Below are 25,742 nucleotides of genomic sequence, written 5' to 3'. Positions count from 1 at the left end.
GAACCCTGAAGGTCCAAGATGAATAAAGCTGTGTGAATACATGCACAATAAAAAACATCTGGATAGACCATTGCTGCTGCAGTATTCACAACATACGCTATTCTTTCGTGGTTGTCTCATACCTCTCTCACCCAGAGAGCTCCAATCTGTGCAAACTGTTAAAAGCCAAGTGCCCTGCTCTGGAAATGTATTACTAGTCTGCTTAACCTTTCTGCTAGTAAATGACAACTAGGAAGACCTTTTCTATTCATCAGGAAAAGCCTTCTGAAGGCTTAAAAAGCCTTTGCAACTGTGGCCATCAGATCCTGTATAAGGAATTACATGCCAAGTGCCTTCTTTTGCATACAATAGTCCAACCTTATGTAAGGCTGCTAGAGTTTTGTAGGTTTCACTAGGAAGGTGCCCTCCATGCTTGACTGGCATAAAAAAGTTGGAGGCCTTCATGCAAGTGCTGGAAAACAGCCAAACTCTACAGTGGGACACAGTCCTCAGTTCTCCAGAAAAATTAAAGAAATTAACTTCGGCACAAAGTGCCACCTCCCCTGGAGTAGACATCATTCACCATGAAAGATGGAAAAGCAAACTGATTTATACTGGCTGCAGCCAATATTTCTAATGCAGATGAAGTCGGCTCCTTTGGTGAAAGCAGCCTTGGAGTCGGACATACCTAGTATGTAGCAAGACAACTGGATGGATGTGCTGAAGCCACTCCGATATCGGCCTTCAAGAAGTCACACACAGGCTGGCAGGCCAAACAGACTCTGGGTCTGGGGGCTGGAATGCACCTTAAACCAGACAAGCTGTTCAGGCTTATTAAATACAAGGGTCCATTCAATGGACTAACCTGTGAACTCTCTCGATGAAACACAGTAATTCAGTAGTGATCCATACAGAGAATACTTACCAGAAAATGCGCAAACATGTTGTAAAAGGGGCGGTGACCCTAATGTATGCATTTCAATTTTTCAAGACAACCTGGAAGCTGGGAGTAATGGGAATGGCAGTTCAGCAATTAGGGTGACATCATTCTTACCAGCTCTGAAGACTAGCCATGATGACCTGGAGTTGGCCTTCTGTATTTCCCTAGCACACAAAACCACTGTCCATTAGTTAAGCAGACCCTCTTCCAATCAAAACATGTGGAAGACAGGGCCATGGGGGTTCCCCAGTCTAATGCTTCTCCTATGTTTTGATAACATGCATCCATAAAGACTCCTCCATTCCGGAATGCAACTGAGTATTTGAGATCAACGGGTTAAATACAACAAACAATAAGAACAATGAAAACATGTTCTCAAAACCAGAAATAAAAAAAATCACTTGTTTTAATACAAATAGCAGAGCTTTTTGGGAATAACCCCTTCTTCAATGCATATAAAACACAGTTCAAATACACAGTTTTTAAATACAGTACATGATCTCATTGCCAATAAGAGCTCAGCCTGTTATGCAGAGAACCTAAAGTTTAAAGATACATCAACACATAAAAAGTGCATTCAAAAGTAACTTAAAGCACAACAGATACAGGCAGGCAATAGCAACATTCACTTCGGTCATTTGTTTTTGTTTTAATACAGGTTTTAAACTAACTGAAACATTTAATCCAGGTGCACAGTAAGTCTGCAGTTTTAAAATCCACCTGTATTCAAGCTAGTTCAGTGGCATTTAAAACATCACCACCTCTTAAGTTAAAACATCTCCTTTGTATTACTCCAAGTTTAAATGCATGATCTGTACCATTGTCATGAATATATTTAGCCAAGGAATTAGTAAGTATATTCCTTCTAATTTCTGAAATATGTTCAGAAATTCTTTCCTTAAAATTTCTATTCGATTTACCTACATAGAAACTAGTGCATGTTGTGCACGCAGCTAAATAAATCAGATTTTCTGTGTTACAAGTAGCAAAGCAATCAAATTCATAAATATGATTTGTTCATAGATGCTCAAAAGTAACAAAGAGCAATGTGTTCACAAAAAACAATTATAGCAAAGAACAGCATCTTTTCTTTTAATTCTAGTGGATTGGTTCTTTTTTTCATGCATTACCTTATAGCATTTTTCTGTTTCAGGGTAAGTGAAATTAGGAGATGCACCTATTATTTTACCCCATTCTGGCATTAGCAGTTAACATGTCCCAATTTCTCCATGTAATATCAGTAACACCACTAGTATTGACACATTTCATAATGTACCTAAACTTAGTGTCATTACGACTTTGGTTAGTCTGACAAAAATATGGTCTGGCTCTACCAACTCTTTCATTAGTTACGTAATTAGATGCTTCATTCAAAACACCTTCGTAATAGCCTCTACTCTGAGATTCTTGTCTCTTAACATATTCAACTGCTGGTTACAAAATGTTGCGTCTGTAGTCAGTCTACTCACCCTGACCAGAGGAAAAAAAGGTGAAAAGACCACAGAAATGGAATCACTGCCAGTATGCAAAATGGAATGGCAGCAGTAATGAATTCCTGTAGAAAGCAGCAATTGGGGAGTTAAGGGAATGCAGCCTGAGCAGTTTAAACCTCAACTACTTCAGTCAACCAAATACAGAGTAATGCAGTCTACCCCTGTTCTATAAAATTCTTGAGATAGACATGTCCGTTTCCTCTCTCAATCATAAGTTGAGGTAATACTGTTCAATGTACCCATATACACAAGAAGCTTCCAGTGAACACTTTTTCTCAGCAATGGAATAAAGATGAGATGCACGAGCCTTGCTCTACTCAAGAAATGACAAAACAAACGCATCCCAATAGTCTCTTTCCTGCCAAGACAACACAGATTCTCAAAGTTAGTACAGAGAAGCAGGAAGGAATCGCAGATCTTCTGAAAACCATACAGTTGACAAAGTAGGGAGGAACCTAGTTCACCCAAATCTCAAAAGTCTCAGACTAGCAGCCAGGAAGACAAGGACTCTGGATCCCATGCTGGGCTTCCTTTCTAGCTGACAAACTGTGTACTACAAGAGTTTAAGAAATCAGCTACTAGAAAAATCCTACCTGGTAGAAAAGATTTTATTTACGATGTCTTTCTCTGGTCTATATTAGTTCACACAAAAACCTTTCCAGTGAACACAACTTTGTTGACCTGTATTCAGCAAAATTCACTTCTGCAATTCACTGAGTAGTTAAAGGGCAAACAAACACTTGCCCTGCTGCAACCCAACAGACCCAAATCTAGTTAAACCAAACTCACTCACGTGAGGGGTGCTCCTCACTCCCCCCCAACTAAATATACCAACTCAGAGATCGCACTACAGAGGAGAAAAGGGCAAAGTTGTGTAGTTGGTCAACTACGTCTTTGCCCTGTAAGTATTCAGCGAATCGCAGAAGTGAATTTCGCTGAATATAGGTCGATGAAGTTGCATTTGGTGTAAAGGATTTTCAGAGAACTGATATAGACCTGTGCTTCTCAGGGTATCCATCCTGAGGATATCTCCATACAGCATGTCTTCAGATGTATAATATCCTTGTTTGACAAAGACATGCTAAAAGCACATTTTTTGGACATCTCAGCTTATCTGCTATCAGACCCCCCCCCTATCCAAGCAACACCAACCATACTAGTTTCAAATCCAACATAAGATTTCCTTTCTCCCCAAAGGCAGTGCAACTGTAACTAAAAACTGGAGTGTGCTCCTATAGCAGATTTTTCTCCAACCTTAGAACTGCAGAAAAACTCAGGCAAGCTAGAGTTTTCACTGTGTGATACCTTAAACGTGCTGCAACAGAGGCCCATAGGACATATGCAAAAGACCTTAAAGACATCAAGTGTTTCAGTTACATGGCTTTTGAATCGGAACGCCTACAAAACCTTATAAACCTGAAAGATGCCGTTTCTAGTAACAATATTGTCATCTCAAAGAATATCAGAGTGACAATTCCTGATGTGCAGAAAGCTTTACACAACTTTTCATAGAGACAGGGTGTCATTACGAATTAACTGCACATTCATACTTAAGGTAAGCTCATTGCCAGCTTTGAATAAAACGCCATTCAATTTCCATGTTTTTTGTTTTTGTAAGACCCAAATTAAGGAGGAAAACATTTCACCAACTATACTCAACAAAATACTTCAGGCAAACAGAACTGCTCGGATTATTTTAAACAAACAAAAAATAAAAGAACACAATCTCAATAAATTAACTCTAAAATGTCTTTTGTTATGACCATACAACTGCTATGGGAAAAGCCTGCAAATACAAGCCACTAGAGTAGCAGATACCACTACAGCCTCCTTAGTCCAAAGTACCTACAAAGCAGCCACCTGAGCTTCCAAACACACCTTCTCCAAACAAGTCAGACATTCACTCCAAGAGAAAAGATTCTCCCACCATCACTGCACTCCTGTTGGGGCATGCCACCCCCATCACACCATCTTGCTGTTTAAATGGCTTTAATATTCTTCCCATCCATTACAATTCATGACAGGCACAACCACTCGCTCTTCAAAGAGAGACATGAGCTGCTGTCTTTCTAGCCAGTATCCTACAGATATCCTCCGAGTAGAGTTGACCACTAACACTGTGGAACATCAAAAGTTCAGGAAATCTGTCTGGATAAGTAGATGTTCACCAACAGTTGGCATTCATTGTTTGTGTCTTTCGGCGTTTCCGATTAGGGGTCGCTGCAGCAGAACTCCAGTCCGCTAATGCTTGGCAGCAGATTTTTACGTGCCGAGTTGCCAGGCCTGACGCACAACCTTCAACGCAGGTATGCCCATTCACACATGTCTCCATACAGAAGACGCTTTAGAGGAGAATCGAACAGGGAAACTTCTTACTGTGAGGCGACAACACTACCGCAGCACCACCACCGCAGTATACAGTTGGCATTCATTATGAATTATAATACGCAGCATTGTTCTCATCTGCTCTTATAGTGATCTACTCACACAACTGCACAAGTTCCAGCTTCTGCACACGGATGCAGAAAAACTTGTATGAAACAGAACCAGGCCTTTTCTATACAATTCCTCCAGCACCTCTCATTCCAAAGCTGCTTTTAAAAACAAAAAGATGAGCAAAACCCATCTTTATAACAAAATGCTATGGACAATTCTTGTCCACACACCTGATTAAATGACAACAGTGGAACCGGAGGCTGTTCCTTTGCATTACAAACTTCACACTCAGTAGGATGGGAAGCAGCTATATAACTTCAAGTGCCTCAGACTTAAGAGCATGGAATATAAAAAAAATGACTTCTCAGACTCCAGTTTTCATAAACAGGCTAGTACTAAATCATAAGTATCAAACAAGATACAGTTATCTTTGGTGCAAGAAGGGAAGAGACCCCTTTTCCTGATCCACTCTTCACATCCTTCAGTGCCTCTAAACCCACTTATTACAACAGAGTGCACCCTCTGTATACCTCTCAACCTCAGAGCAAGAAATCTGGACAAAGCCATTGAAAATGGGGAGACAAAGGCCCCAAAACAGGGACAATTTTTAAAAAAATGATCAAACAAATTGACAGAATAGCAGGTTTGGCATTAGAATGAATTTTCTGAAAAGTATGAAGTCAAACTCAAATGTCTATCATTTTCTGACCATCTTTAATGACATACCAATGATTTGCCAGAAAACCACAATTTTAAGAAACATGGACTAAATATACAAGGCAAAAATCTGGACAGATGAGAGGTACAGCCTCCAGGCATTGCTTCAGTTACCTCCTACAGACACCACCAGGCATCAAATACTGTTTGTTCATATTTGCATTAATAATTCCAAAGTCGTGCTACATGCAAGGTATCAGAAGATTTTATCTTAAAGCATACATGACGGCAAACACAATTGTATTGACATTTGACTGCTGTCTAATGCACCTAAAGGGATATTGATTACTATTTCTATTGTAATCATTTTCATGTTTCTCTAAATGCATTAACATTCAGGTAAGACGGAAAGAACTGCATACCCTCATATGAAAGCTCACAGCTGTATGAAAAAAAATCCTGCTGGCAATAGATGTTTTGCTTGAATGGTTACGGAAATATCATAATCTGTTTATACAACATTACAAAATTAATATTTACTTCCTTTATTTTGGCTTACTGCATCCAGTTTAAAGCATCAAACTGAAGAATGTCACTAATAAGGATTAATTTATCCTGAATAGTTTGCCATTTACCATTTTCTGGTAACACTTACGGTCCCAGAGATATGAATATTTGACCTGTAAGGTGACAACTTCATTTTTTAAAGGTTCAAGCCACACCCACTGGGAGTTAAAAGTACACACTCAAAAGAAGTGCATTGGAGGGAATGAGTTAAGGTCCGCCTCATGTCTTTATTAAGGTACACCTCCCATGAACCTCTTCTTGCTTAACAGTTGGGCCTCTTATTAGCTACAACACAGCTGTTAATTTGTAAATGGTGCCATCTATCTCTTGCATCTCCAGAACCCAGTATACTCTGTCTTCTACCGAAGCACTGTAAAGGAGAATTTCCTCGGTCCCTATCCAAGTATGCCATCAGATTAAATCAAATACCCATCCTCGGGATTCTTTTCCGGGAAACAATATTCTTAGCTAGAAGCGTCTCTGAATCATAGGCTCCGATGTACAAAAAACCTTGCACAATTATTCTACAAGCACAGGATAGCCTTAAAGACCATCCCTTTCTTCTTGTCTAAGGAGGTTCCTAAAGTGTCCCTTAGTCACAGCATCCAGTTATCAGTTTTCTGTGACAAGGAATTTTGCACATCAAGGACATGAGCAAGCAACTGAGACACTACGCCGTGAACCAAGGACTCAAGATAGACCACTTGCTTATTTCTTTCACTGCAGACAAGCAATATCATTCAGTTTATTCTGCAGATTGCAAACGGCTTGCAAACTGTCACCATCTGCTGTTACAATAGTAAGACTGTGTCTGAGCAGATTAGGGCCTAATCACTTGGTCAGCTGTTACCACTGCTGCTTTCTTCTAGAATGTCTGCCCAGAGTCTCCTGGGGTCTGCCACTTAGATACCCATATATACCAGACTAGTCTATATGGTCAGTCTAGGAATTATGCAGGGTCTGCAACTTTCATCTTGCAGGACATGCTGCAGACTAACCACATACAGTTGGTTTTAGGTTCTGTATATAGGTACGTAGGTGTAGTACTCCCAGTTTATCTCACAAATGTCTTGCAGTAATGTTCCCTATCATGAACACAATATGCTCGTTTGAGGATGTTAGCTATAAACGAAAGCTGTGTACTTACCATAAAGACAAACCTGAATGGCTGCAGACAGTCATCCTCAACTGCTAGGACTGAAATGCCAACTTAGTCTGCACAGCACAGATAAAACTTCACGCTTTAACTCCTCTCCATCTTCCATTACAGTCTGCATGTCACCTTCTTTTCCAGGTCTGGAATAACATGCTCAAACGGAATATGCACATACAAAACACTGATACAATACCACAAAATTACTCTCAATCTGAGAAATTAGGCTATGACCTTTGCATACCCTTATATCAGACAAGTACCAGAGATTCCACCGTGCAGTCAATATGTTTTCCTTTGCACCAACTTCTGACATGGGTCCTTTACAGTAGCATTCTAGGGATGACTAAGAACAGGTGGACTCTTGACAACAAATCTCCTGGTGAACAACTTATCTTCTTTCATAGTGGGGTAAAACTCAAAGGTTAAGATGCAGGCCTAGATCAGTGTCTAGAAAAGATATGTAGTGAAGAAGGCACCAGGAGCAGCCTATGCATGGATGACACCAATAATGGAGTTGAAAGACACTTATTGGCATGTACAACATTGAAGTACAGCACTCAGTGCAGAGTCCTGCTGAAATTATTTTTTTTCAGTCCAGATATCAAGCAGAAGGCAGACACTAACCCCCAGCAAACAAGTTATCTCCTGGTGATTAACTCGAGCTCAAGCCCGAGGTTTTCCCGTGTCAAAAATATTTAACAAAGAATTGGTGTTTCAGCCTAAACCTTAACTCCAAAACCCAGGGCCAAAGAGACAGCTGGCATCAAGGAAGAAATCACGGAGACTATAAACACTACTGGCATCACAGACATTGAAGACCTTAACCTTAGCAGGGAGCTAGCTGGCCTTGAAGATAATGACACCATACTAGGAGACAATGAGGAAGTAGAGATGAAAGTGTGTGGGGGGGGGGTAGCACTATCACTGCCTGCGCTGGAACTACAGGGGAAGGGGATAAGTCTCATCTTAATCTGTAGATCATCATTATCAACCACCTTTCTCCCCATTTTCAACTTTGGGTCGGGGTGTCACATTAACAGTTGCCATCTCTCAATTCAATACCATACTCCTGCCTTCTTTGATATTCATGCCAGGCTGTCAGAGTTCTTCTGTCACACAATCCATTCACCTCTTTGCTGGACGACCTCATTTCCTCTTGCCTTCTTCCTGTCTGTCCCAAATCTTCACCAGATGGTCTTCTGCTTTTCTGCACATGAGCCCAAACCATATTGATCTGTTCTTTTTGATCTTTTCTGCAACTGGAGTTACTTTGGCTTCTGCTCTTATGTCTTTAGTTTGTCTGTCCTACTGTGTGCATCCTACCAAGTGGTCTCAGCCACTTCATTTCCATCACTTCTAGCTTCATCTGCTCTGCCTTTATTGCCAGGTGTCTCTACCATACAATAATAATGGTTGCACAACTGTTTTATACAGCTTACTTTTCAGCTTCTTTGAGATTTTTCTGTCATACACTATGCCTGACACACTATGCCAGTTGGCTGCAGCTCCTACAATTCTAGCTTTGACCTCTTCATTCAGACTTCCCCTATCCTCAACCACCTCTCACAGTCATCTAAAGCTGTAAACCTGTTCCACTGCTTTCTCTTCTATCTCAATTTTCACCATCATCCGATTTCCCCAATTTGCTGCCATTACTACTGTCTTGTCTGTACTCATATTTCATTCCATGTCTCTTCAGTTTTACATTCCATTCCCCAATCCTTTGCTGAAGTTCTTATTCAGAGTCTGCCTGTAATGCTACATCATCTGCTTATAGCAACTTTGTTGATTTGTCCTCTCCGACTTGTTTGCTAATGTAATCCATCATCAGTATGATGAGCAGTGGGCTCAAAGCTTAACACCCACTCCTACTGGGAGCCCCGCTGAGGCAAAACTGTCGTTTGTACTTGACTAATTGGGTCCTTGTACATAGCCTGCACTAATTCTACCAATGTTTCTGGGACTTCGAACCACTGCAGAACTGTCTAAAGCAGCTTTTTTGGGACCTTCTCATGAAAGTCTAGGAATGCCCAAACTGGACTCTTTCCTCATCTTTAGCTTCTTCTCAACTATCTGTCAAACTACAAACTTTGGGTCAGTGGTTCTGCACCCTGATCTGAATCCAAACTGCTCACCTCCATCATCCCATCACCAAAAACATGCTGAGTTTCCATCTCAAACTCACCAATGAATGGAGCTGTGGGCGGCAGCACAAACTCTATATGGTGCCCTAAAGGGGGAAGAGTTGTACAGACCAAAAGCTATTGGCATCTCCTGTGGTGCGCAGTATCCTCAAGACAGGAGAACATGATCACATACTGAAAGCAGTGGCACAGCTAGCCACTCAGCAGTGTAAAATATGGCTCTAAGTGATTCGGCCAAGTTGACTAATCTTCAGAACAGTCTGTCAATTTTGCTTAACATTAATATCCATGCACAGAGACCCAAGGGATGAAATGGAGCCAAGAGACCTGGCAAAACAGGGCCCAGAGAGGAAATGCCCAGAAAGATCTACCTCAAAGGGAAGACGCACTTGACCCTTGAAACTAACTATTACCTGAAAGGTAAAGAGGCATTGTTCTCCAACTACAAACTTAGAAAATTCAAGACCAGAAGTAGAGTCCCCCTTCCCTCCATGAGACCTTGAGAGAAGAAAGGGATGACTCTCTGGAACAGAAACATCACACCTTGTAGCAGGGCTACCATTGTATGGACTTTGGATACTAAAGCTCAAAACATGCTTCTTAATAGTATGGGCAGGTAGCAGCTTTGTGACATCCTCTCTAGGAAATGAGCTCTATAGAATAATCTTCTTCAAGATCAAAGATCAAACCTCTTTTATCCAGATTCTTACAAATCTTGCAGTTATACCTTCACCTCTTACAAATCTTGCAGTTATACTTTCACCTATTAAACATCTTTACTACATCACCACATTTAAGCTGTAACGTGTTAACATTAACAGATGACATGATGTACTAAAAGCTTCAACTGCTACTATCAAGCAGTACACACCATCTTTTTAACAATTTTCAGCAACTCCAACACTACTTACGTTGCTGAATTTCTGCCTTCCCTTGAAACCTCACTCCTCCTCCTGAGGATTATTATTCATATACTGTCCCAACAAATTCCATCAAGTCCACAAACACCTAATGTCTTACAGCCACTGTTTTAGGACCACCTCTGTCCTGAACTGTCCTAACATGGGGAATGGAGTGCAGCCAGAAATTTATAATTTGTACTCAAACCCCATACTACTAACATCACATGTACTGCACCCTCAAAATGCTGCCCTGTACACTTTTGAAAGGGATACATTACCACTGTCAACAGGTGAAAATCACCATAAAAAAGCTATTTTAGAGGCTCATAAGCACATTTAGTATGTCTACTATATTCTTAAAGAAGCCTTCAGGATCAATCTCATTTCCTGGGCCAGATTCCATGCTTGTGTTGCTAGTCTGCACACAAGGCAGGAATGGGCTCTTACCCATTTGTTGCTGCACCCTGGCTAAGGTTATATAAGAGCAGGCATCCTTTAGGTCTAGAGTGACAATAGAAGTGTGTCAAAGGATAAGAGGTAGAAGGCCTTGTAATATTATCATGAATTTTGGAACTTCTAAAAATCCTTTTTCTAGATGACTCAAGAGTTTTGCTTTCATAGTGATAGCTTTTTCTGTACAAATGCAGTAAGTACTTTATACAGACCAACATCTACATTTTGCTGCAGCTCCACTGAAAAAAGCTGTAGATTTTAGTTATTTGCATTTTATATTTTTACTGCATCTTCAATGAAAAAAGTCAAAAGGATTTGTTTACAATGGTTTATGACTCATTTAAATTGAGAGCACAATTTACACTACCGTGCTCTCAATTTAAATAAATAATACATTTTGGGTAGAAATCTTCAGACAACCTAAGTGATCCAGTACAGTTGCTTGTAAAATTTGGCAAAAGAAATAAAAGTCAAATATTCAGATAAAAACTACAAGAAGCATATTCTACTCAAGTGAAAATTTTCTTTAGAAAATAAGTAGAAACCACAAAAACACCAAGGAACCAAATGAATGGTGACTGCCTGGCTCCTTTATGAAGGACCATCTCATTCTGTTTTCTACTCTGACTTCAAGCTATCAAGTAATCAGAGGTGATTCCCACTTGTACCAACTGTAGTAGCTTATTTGCCCAAATGCTGGAGTGAGTTTATGAAGCTTGGGGTGGGTTGACCAATATATATTTGCCCCAGATAAGTACAGGACAACATTAAAAAAAAAATACCTGGCAGACGCACAGTGAACAGCGCTAACATAAGATATTCTGCTTTTTAAGCCTCAACTCTGGCACTAGTCTGCTATAAAATTTAGATTCGTTAACATAATAAAACAAGTTACCATCAGTTTGGTGATGCACTCTTTTAAAGACATGCTGGTACTAATGCCCAATAGTATAAATGGCATCACAAACAAGAACTGATATAAAACACAGCTTTATTTATTTATTTTTTAAATCACAAACACTTGGCTTTGCAAAAATGATAGCAACTGGCCAGTAACACTACTGTTACATAGTTAACTTGCACTAACCATGGTTACCACATAGATAATCACTTCATTCTTTAATTCACTTTGAACAGCAGTCATGTTCTTTTTTGACTTGTATGACAGATTTACTTATGCAACTGTGTATCAATCAAATCTTAAACGGCATTCATCCAAGTCTTACAAATGACAATTCTGACAGTCTAATTCTGCCTTACTATATTGTGCTGGAATAAATGGTCACATATTACAAAATTAAAATCTGCAATTTAACAGTATCATATATGCAATACAACTATGCTGTATTTACAACAATCTGTATTATATATTTTTTACTCATTATAATTAATTTACACATGGAAATTTTCCTAAGAGGACCACAATTCAAATGAATGCTCCCAAAAATAAAACATGCATAAACATATGAAGAATATGACTGGGACAGGCCTGGATTTTCAATCCTGCCGCACAACACTATACGGCATTCCTGGGTCTAGATCAACACATCGAAAAGACCGGTGATCGAACAGCATTTACATCGGAAATGCCATTCATCAAGATGTTTACTGTGAGATTGTGGTACAGTGAAGATTGAAAATTTTGCCCTTTCCTCACTGTAGTGCAATGTCGGAGTTAGTATATATAATTAGTGGGGGGGGGGGCACAGCCCCCCACAAGAGAGACTTCAATAAATGGCATTTTCGATGTAAATGCCGTTCGATCTCCGGTCTTTTCAATGTCGTGATACAGACCCAGCATTTCTCACATTTGGTGCTGTGCACGGACTCCCCTAAACAACAAGACACCCACGGCAGCCATAAAAAAAGTTATCCAGTTTTACTCTTACAGTTGGACCCACCATGGCTGATCCCTTCTCCCCTTGGTTTGACTGCACACAGACTCATAGATTAGTACTAGGCTAACTGCCTTTGTGGGCCATTTTAAGCCTAGCCAATTACCCCATGTGAGAATCAAACCTTGCAGCTTGTATCTGTAAGGTAAACACCTTAACCATTATGCCAACCTCCCACCCTTATGCCAACCTCCCAGCCCAGAATAAGTGGAATGCAAAGAGGTGGGGTTGGATCAACTACTACTGCTACTACTATTCAAAGAGGACACTGTTTACTATGGTACTATGGTAAACCTGTGGGCTTATTGCCATAGTTACTTAATCGGTCTTTTAAAGGAAGTCTGGGTGGTGGCTGAACATTATCACTGGAGAACCACTGGAACTTGTTAAAAAAATGTATTGGGGGGGGGGGGACTTCATCTAGGATGTTGATGCTTGCTATAATGATGAGTCTACTTGTTTGCAAATATAACTACTACAAGAAAAAAAAAAAAAAAACTGCCGTTAATCAGGTTCTACAGTAACTGCAACCTCATTTCTATAACATTCTCAATGTTTTATTTTACGCTTTTAACTCTTTCATACAAGTTTAGTTCAGAGGACTAAAGCTTTAAGCTGTTTAACAAGCTCATTCTGCATATTCTCCATCTGTCTACCATTTGAGCAGGTCGCTAAGAGTGCTCCCAAGCCTCCACTGAAAATGGGCATCCCCCAGGTTAGCAACATGGTTAAAATATGTACTGAAAATGGGTGTCAACCAGGTTAGCAAGACTGCTAAAAAAAAACAAGATGCACACAAAATAAAACACACACACACACCTTATGTGGGTCAGCCATACTCACAAAGCTCTACATCATCATATGTTTAAAATAAATAATGTTATGTAAATGACTTACTGTACAACTAACATCACCCCTGAGTCTACACGGTCAAACCTAGGCAGAACCGAAAGGGTCAAAATATTAGCTCAACTACCAGGCAACAAAAATGACAAAAAAAGAGAACAGATACTTTGGGATTTTACTGCACAATTACGGTGAGGAACACAGAAGGAATTCTATGGTTCTGTCTATTAACAGTCATAAATGTAAAGAAAATGGCAGTCAGTCAATCCCCAAAGAATGCACAATGCTGTCAATTTGAAAATATTTAATCCTCAAAAAAAAATCCATTAACTGCAGTCAAGCAGTAAGAAAATCAGTAGGCACCTAACTCAGCATGTTATGAGAACTCTGTCAGAAGTGTATGGAGGCACCTAAAAGTTGACTTACAGACTCTTTGCACACTTTCTAATCCAGAAGTCCCACAGATATAAACCTACTTACTAAGAAGTCACTGTAGGCAGTGCCTATCATTACCCCTCAATTCATCACATAATACTGGAATTCAAACTATAACAGGATTTTTAGTTTGCACCGACGTCTTTTCCAACAGGAGGCAAGGAGGCTTCCTGTTCTTGCACTTGCCAAACACACACTTGCTTCTCTTACTATCATAGGTAGGTTACTGGGCTATCTGCCCGAAGGCATATATTAGCCCAGCCACATTGTGCGGTATTGACCGCCCCTTTGGTTAGTTCCCTAGGCCCTTGATCTAGCAGCTAGTACCCTTGGCCCCTATCTAGTAGAGCTGTTGGTATGATCCCTGGTGTGAGCTTTGCTACCCATCCACTCAAGGTTCCTCTTGAAGAGGAATAGTGAGGGGCTCTGTCTTATGTAGATCGGGACCTTGTTCCATAGCAAGGGAAGTCTTTGCGAAGGGAATCTATCCCTCCAGCATGTTCTATTCATTGTTGTGCTGAGGTTTATATCCCTAGAGCGTACAGCTCGAGTAGATTTGGTTTTGCTAAGATGGAGCATGTTTAACCGTTCTGAGTTGGACATGGCTCTGTATGTTGGACAGAGATTGCCTCTGAGAAGGTGGTATGCAACAGAGAAAAGCCTTAGTTTTTTCAATCGTGCTGCACAGGGCAACTGTTTGAGGCCAGTACTCCTCTTAGTGAGGTACCTCTGTGGTCTCTCCAGCTGCTGGAGATGCCTGGCCAGGTACATCCCAACTGGTGCATTGTACTCAACAATGGGTCTGATAAGGGAAGAGTAGAGGGGCACCACTACATCCTTGGATCTTGATGCGAACCCTTTCGTGATCAGATGGGTCACATAGGATTTTCTAACCACCTTGGCAACATGGTTGTCAAAGGAAAGCTGACTATCTACTTGGGTCCCTAGATCCCTTATTACTTCTTCAGATTTCAGGGGCTTACCTCCTATGTGGTAGTTCGTGGGTACTCTTGTTATTTCCAAAGGGGATTACTACGCATTTTTTTGCATTTAGCTTGAGACCATGGATTTGACACCATGCATCAGTCTCATTAAGGCCCTTCTGGAGGATATCCATGTCGGCTGGAGACTATTATAGCACCAAGTTTGCAGTCGTCTGCAAACTTGGTCAGCCACAGCCCTTCAGTGCTTGCCTGTACTTCTGAGAAGTATATGCCAAACAGGAGGGGTCCCAGGACAGAGCCCTGAGGCACACCGCTTGTTACTGGCCTGGATTTGGACATAGATCCCGCTACTCTTATTTTTTACTGCCCCGCCCTAAATGCCAGAATTACATCATTTTGCTGTAAGGTCCCAAGCTTATGGGTTACTGAAGCTAAAAATGCTCACTTTTGATGCAGGTGAAACACCACAAAGTAAACTCCCCACCTACTAGAAAGCAACTACTCTAACAGGTAAATTATAATCATAATTCGGAGCAAATCTACTGCAGCATAAAATCTATCTTCTGTTTACAAATGTCAGTATTTCATAGACAGTGGATAATGGTTAATTACCATTACAAAATACTTGCCAAGTTAACAATATCAGTGATAAAAATCACTGCTGTCACTCTGCTGGTCATGAACTATGTAAGGCTGTCTTTTCTCCCATCTGTTCTAGTATACTAAGTTTTGCACATTGTCTTGCATTACTTCTACATGCACTGGTGAAATGTCTTCTAAAGCTCAGAAACATTTAAGATATATTTTATTATAATTTACATTTCTAATTTTTCAACACTATATATGTTAATTTTACTAAACACACTTCGTGTGCCTTTGCCCCAGGCTGGTGGAAAAGGGTTCTCATACCATTTGACGCACCCAATTAACAAATGAAATAAATATCTCAGATGACACAGCAAACAGTCACCAGAAGGACGACGCACGGAAAAAAAAACACCATCTGCATTGGAGACCAAAGTTGTTAGGGGCAGTAAGGGATAATCGGAATCACACAAGGTAACCACAAAATACAGGTTCTGCCCAGCATGAGCAGATCAGGCAGGTAAGCACAGAAGATTACGACTCTGAACAGTCAATGAGGTGCTTTCTGCAGTCCAGGGTACAGAGAATTCATTCCTTCCGTCTCCATTTGATTGCGGTGCAACTCTGAGAAAGTCATTTAAACACAGTGCACTCTAGGTTACCCCAGAAAAGGGGAATGGGTAAATGGACTTGCCCAGTTAACAAATGCAGTAAAAATGTGCACATCCTACAAACAAGTAGACTAAAATGCGTTCTCTAAATTGAAAAACTACAGTTATGTACCTACCATAAATGTAGATGTTTGAGTGTATTCACTGTTGCAGTCATTACACTTGGGTTATCCTGCTGGCAAGCTACCCACATCCTGCTGGCAAGCTACCCACAGTCGGCCTGAATTCCAAAGTCCTGGCCCGGCGTCGGTTGCTGTTGCCTCGTTCCTGACGTCAGTGCGCCAGGGGTATAATAAGATGCAGCTGACGCCATTTTCTTCAGTTTTTCTTGCCCCAGATGTCAGGTGCCCCCAAAAGGGTAGGTTAAAAACATTGCTTATAAAAAGCATGCACTAAAATAAACATTACCTTCATCTACAAGCAAATGTACCACATAGGTTGTATAGAATAGAGAAGTACAGATAAGTCCCAGCAAAGAAAGGGGGATGGTGGGTAACCTGGACTGCAACAGTGAATACACTCGAACATCTACATTTATGGTAGGTACACAACTGTACTATGTTCATCGTGTTTCACTGTTGCAGTCATTACACTTGGGTTGAATCCCAAAGCTGAGGTTGGGTGGGGCGGCTGGGTCTAAATAGAATTAGGAGTGGCTATAAGGCCCTGCAGAACTGCAGTGGCAAAGCCTGCTTTGGATTTAGAGTAAAGAGGTAAGTGGTAGTGCTTAGTAAAAGTGTGCACTGAAGTCCAAGTTGCAGCCTCCAAAATATCCTTGGTTGGTACTCCTCTGAGGAAGGCTACTGAGGTGGCTGCTGCCCTGGTCGAATGTGGTCCAATGCCCTTAGGCACTGATTTGCCATGTTGTGAATAGCAGAAACAAATGCAGTGTCCTATCCATTTTGAAATAGTCTGCTTTGAGATGGCCTTTCCTTGTGATCCTGCAGCATATGCCACTAAAAGTTGCTCAGTCTTTCTGAAAGCTTTAGTTTTGTCCAAGCAGAAGCGTAGCGGTCTGTGTATGTCCAAAGAATGCAGAAATCTCTCCCCTTTATTCTGTGGGTTTGGGTAAAAAGTAGGCAAATGAATGGTGTGATTAAGAGCTACACTGGACACTACCTTAGGCATAAATGTTGGGTTTGTCCTTAGAGAAACCTTGTCCGGATGGAAGTAAAAGGTTCCACAGCCATTAATGCCTGTAACTCAGACTCTTCTTGCTGAAGTTATTGCTAGGAGCAGAGCTGTTTTCCATAAGAATTTTATCTCAGCTGTATTGGCTGGCTCAAAAGGAGGCAGTGTGAGTTTTTCCAAGACAAAGTTGAGGTCCCATGCAGGTATTGGTGCTCTCCTTGGAGGTCTTGTCTTTTTGGCCCCTCTGAGGTACTGCCTAAACAATGGATGTGAAAAAATAGGTGGGTCCGTATTGTAATGAGCTGAAATGGCAGAGGCATGGATATTAATTGATGAGAAGGATAGGCCTTTGTCCAGCATCTCAGTTAGGTATTGTAAAATCTGAGGAATATTTGGTACAAGCGTGTCAATTCCTTGTGCCTGGTTCCAAGCACAGAATCTCTTTCATTTTTCTGCATAAGATTTTCTGATGCTGGGCCTCCTGGCCTCCAAAATAACATCCATAACAGCTTTAGAGAGAGGTGTATTCTGAATGGTTACACTATCCGCCATGCAGCCAGATTTAAGGTTCTGAGTTGGCTGTGCAGGATCTGATTGTTTTGTTGGGTCAGTAAATGAGGAATTTGAGGGAATGTCCAGGCTGGGCCTTGAGACAAGCTCCTTAGGATTCGGTACAAGTGCTGGCGTGGGCAATCAGTATAATTTGTGGCTTCTCTTGTCTGACCTTTAGGAGTACCTTGGGGAGGAGAGGCAGTGGAGGAAAGGCATATACTGTAAGGTTGTTCCAGCTGAATGACCAAGCATCCACTTTCCATGCTTGTTTGTGACAAGTCCTTGTGTAGAATCTCTACAGTTGGCAGTTGTGAGGGGAGGCAAATAGATCTATGTCTGGGCATCCCCATTTCTTTGTTATGTTGAAGATTTGTGGATCTAGTTTCCACTCGTGAGGATCCATGAGGTTTCTGCTTAGTTCGTCTGCCAGAGCATTTGTTTTTCCTGGCAGGAATTGTGCTTGCAGGTGTACTTGGTAAGTCAATGCTGTGTTCCACAAAATCATGGCTAGTCTGCGGGGGGGGGTAAGAATGTGCGCCTCCCTGCTTGTTTATGCACCACATGACTGTAGTATTGTCCGTCTTTATCAGCAGCTGTCCTGAATGAAGTAGGTCCTTGAAGGCTGTCAGGGCATTTTGTACAGCTTGCATCTCTTTTTGATTGATGTGGAGATGCCTTTGGCTTGCGGGCCATGTGCCCTGAATACATTTTCCTGCCATGTAGGCCCCCCCCCCCAGGCATAATCGGATGCATCTGTTGTTAGTGTTTGCCTGGCTGTGGGTAAAGTGAATGGCTGTCCCTTGTTGTGGTGACAGGCCTGTGCCCACCATCGAAACTCCTGTTGCAGGCAGGGAATGAGTGAAATTAATGATTCCAGGCTGTGGCAATGTTCAGTCCAAACACTTTTTAGATACCATTGTAGCTTCCTCATATGCAGTCTTGCATATGGAATTAGCAGAATGCAGGATGCCATGTAGCCCAGAGCCTGCAGAATTTTTCTTGCAGATAACTGGGTCTTTGTTGCCATGCTTTCAAAGTAAGAAGTCAGTTGCCTTTGTTTGTCTGGCGTGAAATAAGCCATCTGGGTAGTTGTATTTAAGCTTGCACCCAGGAATATTACCTCTTGAGAGGGTACTAGTTTTGATTTCTTTTCATTTATTGTGTACCCTAGGCAAATTAGTAATCTTTTTATGAACGCCAGATGCTTTAGTAGAATGTCTTTGGTCTCTGCTTGAATAAGGCAGTCGTCCAAGTAGGGATATATTTGAATTCCTCTTTGTCTGCAAAATGCAATTACTGGTGCCAGGCATTTTGTGAAGACCCTGGGCGCAGTAGATAAGCCAAAGGGCAGTGTAGAGAATTGGTAGTGCACTGAGCCAGCTATGAATCTGAGGTATCTTCTGCAAGACTGTCTGATTGGGACATGCAGGTATGCCTCTGAGGTCCAAAGCTACAAGCCAAGCCTTCTTGCCCAGCATGGGCAGAAGCTGCTGCAGAGTCAACATTTTGAATTTTGGAACGTCCAGAAAAGTATTTAGAATAGACCGGTCCAGAATTGGTCTCCAGGCTTTGTCCTTTCTTGGTACTAAGAAAAGTCTTGAGTAAAATCCTTGTCCCTGCTCTTGTTGTGGTACTGGCTGAATAGCCCTCATGTCCATGAGAGATGAAACTTGTTTTTGTGCCTCTGCCCATTGGTTGTGTGGCAGGTCTGGCATACCTTTTGCCTTTGGAAGGGTGTAAAAGTGGACCCTGTAGCCCTGAGAGACTATATTTAAGACCCATTTGTCCTGGGTGATCATGTGCCAATTTTGTGAAAAAAGTGCTAGCTTTCCCCCTAAGGGTGATGCCAAAAGATAAGTGCTTGGCATTGGCAGAGGGAAGTCATTGGGACTGTTTCCTATATGGCTGTGATTTGTCTTGTCCGCTTTTGGAGGTAGAAGCACCCCATTGTTTGGGCCTGTATGTGCCCTGGGGCTGCTGTCTGTCTCTAGGGCGTCTGTATCTGCCTCTTTGTGGCCTGACACTGGAAAGGACCAATTCTTAGAAGGCCAGTTCCTGCTAAATCTGGGTGGCTGTACCTGTAAGAAATACTTTACTGTCTGCATAGATTTAGCTTTAACCTCCATTTTCTTCAACACCTCTTCTGCCTTAACACCAAATAAAGTATTGCATGCTGTAATGGAGCATCCAATAATTTTGCTTTAACATGATCAGGCAGATTCTGTTCCTTTAACCAAGCATGCCTTCTAATGACAGAACTTGTAACAGAGGCCCTGCAAGAGGCCTCCAGTGAATCAAAACCACACTGCAATGTATGCTTTCCCACATGTTCAGCTGCATGCAATAAATCCTGCATTTCCTTGTTCTCAGAACATTCAGAATTTGTCAGCATTTTCTGTTTTAGCAGTGACATTAAGTATTGCTGATATTTAAGTATATGAAACTGACAATTTAAAGTCCTTACAGCCAAGGTAACAGAAGTGTAAACTTTTTTCCCCCATCTGTCCAGTGCCCTTGAATCCCTATCTGAGGGGACAGGGTTTTTTGCAGTAGAGGCCTTGACCCCTTTGGGACCCTGAGATATAGTTTCTGGGTCAGCAGCAGGGTTTTTATACAGAAATTTATGAGAATCTGGAACCCTGTAGTATCTGTCTGGCTTAACAGGTGCAGGAGGTAGAGAGTCGGGAGACCGTCCGGACTCTGAAAATACATCTACCATGTCTAGAACAGGTGGAATAGCAAGAGGTCTGTGCTGAGGTAGTAGAAGAAAGTCTGAGCCTTTTCTTAGATTCTGAGTAATCTTGGCTCTCCCAGTGGAGATGCTCCCTCATGGTATGCAGGGTTTCCCCAAAGGAATAATCCTCAGGAGGAGAAGCTAAAGAAACATATTCTTCAGCATCAGACTCCTCATAGGGAGGAAGAGAGTATCCCTGTTCTGAAGAGGAGTCAGAGGAAATGGAAACCTGATCACAGAAATCATATTCAGTGCCTTGCCTAGGCCTCTTATCAGGAGGGGGATGGGAACCCCTGATCAAAGTAATTAGGTCTTCGGCCATTTTGAGCATCTGTTTCTTAGGCATGGAAGTCTGTCCTGGAGAATGCTGTACTTGTTTCCTTGCCTTTAAAGCTGTTTTAGTCTGTCTTGGATGCTGAAGTTGGCTTGATATAAAGCTGTGTAGGTCTGAAAACACCCTCAGAAGCCGATGCCTGCTCAGCGGCTCCAGACCCAAATGAGGGATTAGTTTCCGAAGGCCCAATACCTGGAGTATCCAGAGGCCTAGTCGTCTCCATGTGGGAGTCAGAGGCAGCCTGTGGCTCTGAGGTAGCGGGTGCCAGGAGCTGTGAAAGCGCCTCACTGAGAACCGGCGACTGGCCTAGAAGAGGCTTCATCTGTTTTGGACCTCGGATGCCTGTCCTTTTCTCTTTCCTTGCGCTTTTTATGAACTCCGGTCGTCGGCTGTTCTGACAGCATTATATAGTTAAACCTTGGCCAAAGTAATGAAATGCAAAATCGTACTGACTCTTAATAGTGCGTTGGTTAAATCTAGCACAAAACTGACAACTAGCAACGTCGCGGTCAGGGCCTAGGCAAGGAATACAGTAAGAATGAAAATCCTTATGAGGTATTTGCTTCCTACAAGAAATACAATCGTTAACTTTTTCTGACATCACTCTGGAGCAAGAAAAAAGTTTCCCCAACGGGGTACTTAGTTTTATTGAAGACTTCGGATCTGAAATTGCAAACTGCTTTTGCTTCGGGCACCGCGCGGCAAGAAAGACTGAAAAAAATGTCATCAGCTGCATCTTATATATCCCTAGTGCACTGATGTCAGGGAAGAGGCGACAGCAACAGACGCGGGACCAGGACTTTGGAATTCAGGCCGACTGCGGGTAGCCTGCCAGCAGGATAACCCAAGTGTAATGACTGCAACAGTGAAACACGATGAACATAGAGAGTTGAAATTGATTTTTGACTGGATTTTGTATACATCAGTTTTTCTTTAGTTCAAAATTCATTTCCCATTTATAGAGTTTACTTCTAATCAATTTCTGCTTTGTGCATCCAACCACAATCCCTTTTTCCTACTTTTTAACATGAGGGTCGGGGTGTCACTTCAACGGTGTCAATCTAGAGCCAAGGTTTACACTGCCGGGTGGCTAGCCCTGCCACAGCAGTTCTTGCATACCACATGCACACTCATACCTATGGCCAGTTGAGTGAGTCCAATCCACCTACGTCTTTGGAATGTGTGAGGAAAGCAGAGCACCCAGAGGAAACCCACGAGAACACAGGGAGGACATGCAGACTCCACACAGAAGGAACCCCAGATGAGAATTGAACCAGGGAACCTCTTGTTGTGACGCGACAATGCTATCCACTGTGCCGTCCTCATCAGAACAAAGGTTGCCTGCTCACTGAATTCTCTGGAAGATAAAGAGACTGGGAGAACTGCATACAGCAGCCCCTGAGGCCAAATTGCCAGTACTGTATCCAGGAAAGTACCAACCTTGTGAAGGAGAATGAATTAATTCCTCACATAAGTGGTCTGCAGAAGATATAAACAGGTCCTATACCAATCTGCTAACCTTGGGGACGAAAAAGCCATTGGTGGTGTTTTTTTGTTGAGGCCAAGCAAGGGCAGGATGAGTTTAGTTTGTCTGTCTGTGAGACAGTCGAGTTTGCTTAGAACTAAAAAAAGCTATCAAAAGATGCTGCAAACTTCCCACTTTCTGAGTTTTAAGGCCCACTTCCCATTTCCCACACTGTCCAGAAACACAAGTATTTGCCACTTTTGGGAGAAGAGCTGTGAAATGCTGTGATTCCCTAAGAAAACAATTGCATAAGCTCCATTTTGTTACTTGTGCTGACTAATGCAACATCAAAAGGAGGTACCGTGCCGTCATCTCCTTCAGTCTAAACTGCTCTCTACAATAGAAAAAATACACATAAAAATAGGTGGGGGGAATCCCCCTGGACAACTTCAAAGGCTACAAACCTGTGTGTGGGGAAGTGCTAGGATTAGTAAAGTACCCAACACTGGCACAAACTTGAGTACACAGAAATGCTACTAAACTGGTTACAAAACATTACATACAAAACGCAAGTCTGCAGAGCATGATGTAAAGCAAAGTCTTCTTAAAGTGTACAACACCACTCCCATCTAGAATAGGCATTCTGCAAACGGCTTTCATGTGTACGCTTACATTTGTTAATTAATCTCACTGTATTGCTCTTTAAAGTAGAATGACAAGCTATAAATGAACTTCATTCTGCTGATCTAAGCAGTACTACCAAACCTCCTTAAGCATGCTGTGTGTGACACTAAGAGCATATGACGTAACCAATAGCATGCACTCAAGCTTACCTCAGAAAGGAGGCCCTTAGTAATTCTAAACAATTATTTTAACTTGAAAATGTGGTATCCCTTCTGCAGAACCTAATTTTTCCATGACTCTTGTAATGGACATACTATGCCCTATTACAAAATGCCCATGACATCAGTAGCTTCTTCCACTTAGAGCATACAAAAAAATTCACCGACATGTCTGATAGCAATCATATGCTGCTGGCTGACCCACTTTATCTTCCCAACCTGTTGAAAGAGGGGGCAGTACTGGTGACACTAAAGGTTAAAAAGGAGTAATGGGAACAGACCAATAACAGATTACTGTCAGCTATAGGGCACAAAGGGTCCAAAACAAAATTGGGAGAACCAATATGAAAACTGCACAAAGGGCCATCAGGACCCCCTAATGCAAGTAGACTTTTTTTTTTTTAATTAACCAACTTTGCAACATAACACAACAGTCCTTTAATAAATGACAGCTACCAAGTTCAAATTCTCCAAATACCTACTACAAAGGCAAAGCACACGAATTACTGTGCACTAGTTATCATTAATGCTTTAACAAGATAACATTTTGCCGGTATTAAACCAACCTTTACAGGTAACTGCTGTAAACCAAATTTGCTATAGTACACCCTCCAAAGAAATTCAGTAACAGCCTATGACACCAGAAAAGAAACCGCACAGATTACATTAAACAGAATGTTAATTTTTGCATAATCAGCCTTGTCACTTATGGTACACATTAACCAGCAGAAAACTATACAGTACCTTAAGTACTTGTGTTTAATGAAAAACTTTGTCAACTGCTTTACTCCCATCCCCATGGAATGTTTTGTGCAAACTGCTTACCCACTGTGTCCACAGAATGACTGTTAGCACTCCAGCTTTGGTACAGTGTAGTTGCTAGGTCCTTTGGAATGTATGTTTTAAAGATATCTAAAAGACGTTTATCAATCTCTTCCGACACTTGGTCCTGTTTAACAGCATGTACTGCTGAAGGGAGACCCCCTCCACTAGTCTGTGCCGTTTGTGTACCAGGAGCAGGCCTTGCTCCCACTGTGCAGTTAGTCTGTGTCCTCAGCTCGTTAACAGTCTTTGCCTGATATTCCCGTAATGAAGCTGAAATACTTTCAGGATTAACAGGCTGCTCAGGCTTTGGTAAAGACTGATACTGCTGCTGTTGTTGACTGAATTTGGTTTTCAACTGACTGGATGGGTAAATGTTTGGAGGAAGCACAATTCCTGGACTTTCCTGTGTAACCGTATATTTTTCTGTTTTATTTACAGACTGTGCATTAGGTCTCAAAGTCACCGGTTGTAAGGAAGAGTTAGTTTTGTCAATCCCCCCAGTTCTGGTTACATTCAAATGATCTTCAACTTTAAGTTTTTGCTGTGGTTCTCCCACCACACCACTGTAAGTTCTGCTTATATTCAAGTGATCTTCAGTTTTAAGTTTCTGCTGTGATTCCCCTACTGTGCTAGTGTGTGGCATCTGGTTTTGTTGTACTTTTGGATTCCTGTAGCTGTCTAAATTGGAAGGTACTGAAGCAGGTCTTCCAAATGAGTTGGATTCTCTACTCTTTAAGACAGCAGACAAATTACTAGTAGTTCCAGCTGGTGAAGTACTCTGTTTTAGAGCTGCCTGCACTCCGTTACTTGGTGCCAGAGTACGTGTGAATTTGGTAGCAGGTAAAGGGCTGCACTCTTTACCGCCAAGGAAAGGAGGCGGCCCTGTACGTCCACTTTTGCTCTGGTTAGCTGTGTTACTTTTGATGTTTTTAAATCCATTCTTTTGAATCCATGGAGGAGCCATATCATTACAACTGACCTTATGCCAAATTCTTTGGTGCATCCATAAAACTTCAGGATAAAAGGTGGTGTGTGAACAATAGGGGCACTGGTGGGTCACAAGAACACTCTCCGACACTGAGAAGCTAGCATTATTACCCCATGACTTCGATCTACTAGATTTTTCACTTAGATCCATTGGTGTAGCAGCCTGCACCTGATTAACATCAGTTTCCATTTCAGACTCCTCATTTTGCAGGCTTGGTACTTGGCTTTCCAGCTGTGGCAACACATTAGTATCCATGTCCATTATGTCATCTGGAACAATGGCCTCAGCAAAAGAACCATCAGTAACATCAGCAGCTATGCTTGTGGGGTCTTCTTCCTTTGGTGCAATAATGCCTAATGCCACATGACCAGGAGAGCTACCATCTTCACATTTAACCAAAGACCCCTCATGGTTACTGCTGGGAACATAAGGGCTGACTGACACATCTGGTTTGACTTCATGACAGGTAATCTCTGTAATGATATCTTGGTCTAGCTTCTCATGCTGGACCTCATGAGATTTGAGCAAAGAAATGTCAGCAGTTGAAAACTCACAATGAGAACACCTGTGCAGCTCCATATCTACGAGACACAGAAAACATCATTAGTATGCATACTACCTATACAACCACTAAACATATGCATCACATCAGCAAGAAACAGCATTACCTACTAAAAAGTACAGTTTTGTACCTACCATAAATGTAGATGTTCGAAGATCCACATTGCTGCAGTCCTAACACTTGGGGTAGTCCGCTGTCCCAGTCGG

General features: G+C 41.7%; 1 protein-coding gene across 4 annotated transcripts in view; it reads right to left on the bottom strand.

The window, feature by feature from the left end:
- Positions 1–25,742, bottom strand: part of ZNF516 (zinc finger protein 516) — a 1,134,205-nt gene that overhangs the window by 276,094 nt on the left and 832,369 nt on the right. For all 4 annotated transcript variants that reach the window (XM_044067104.1, XM_044067106.1, XM_044067108.1 and 1 more), the window contains one exon: positions 23,987–25,555. In XM_044067104.1, coding sequence (XP_043923039.1) covers positions 23,987–25,555 — 1,569 coding nt within the window. The remainder of the gene's footprint in view (positions 1–23,986; positions 25,556–25,742) is intronic.

Source organism: Protopterus annectens, chromosome 3.part1 (assembly GCF_019279795.1).
Source record: "Protopterus annectens isolate FY-2018-M chromosome 3.part1, PAN1.0, whole genome shotgun sequence".
Taxonomy (NCBI): Eukaryota; Metazoa; Chordata; order Ceratodontiformes; family Protopteridae; genus Protopterus; species Protopterus annectens.
Note: the sequence above shows the minus strand (reverse complement) of the source record. Positions and strands in the feature narration are given on the sequence as shown.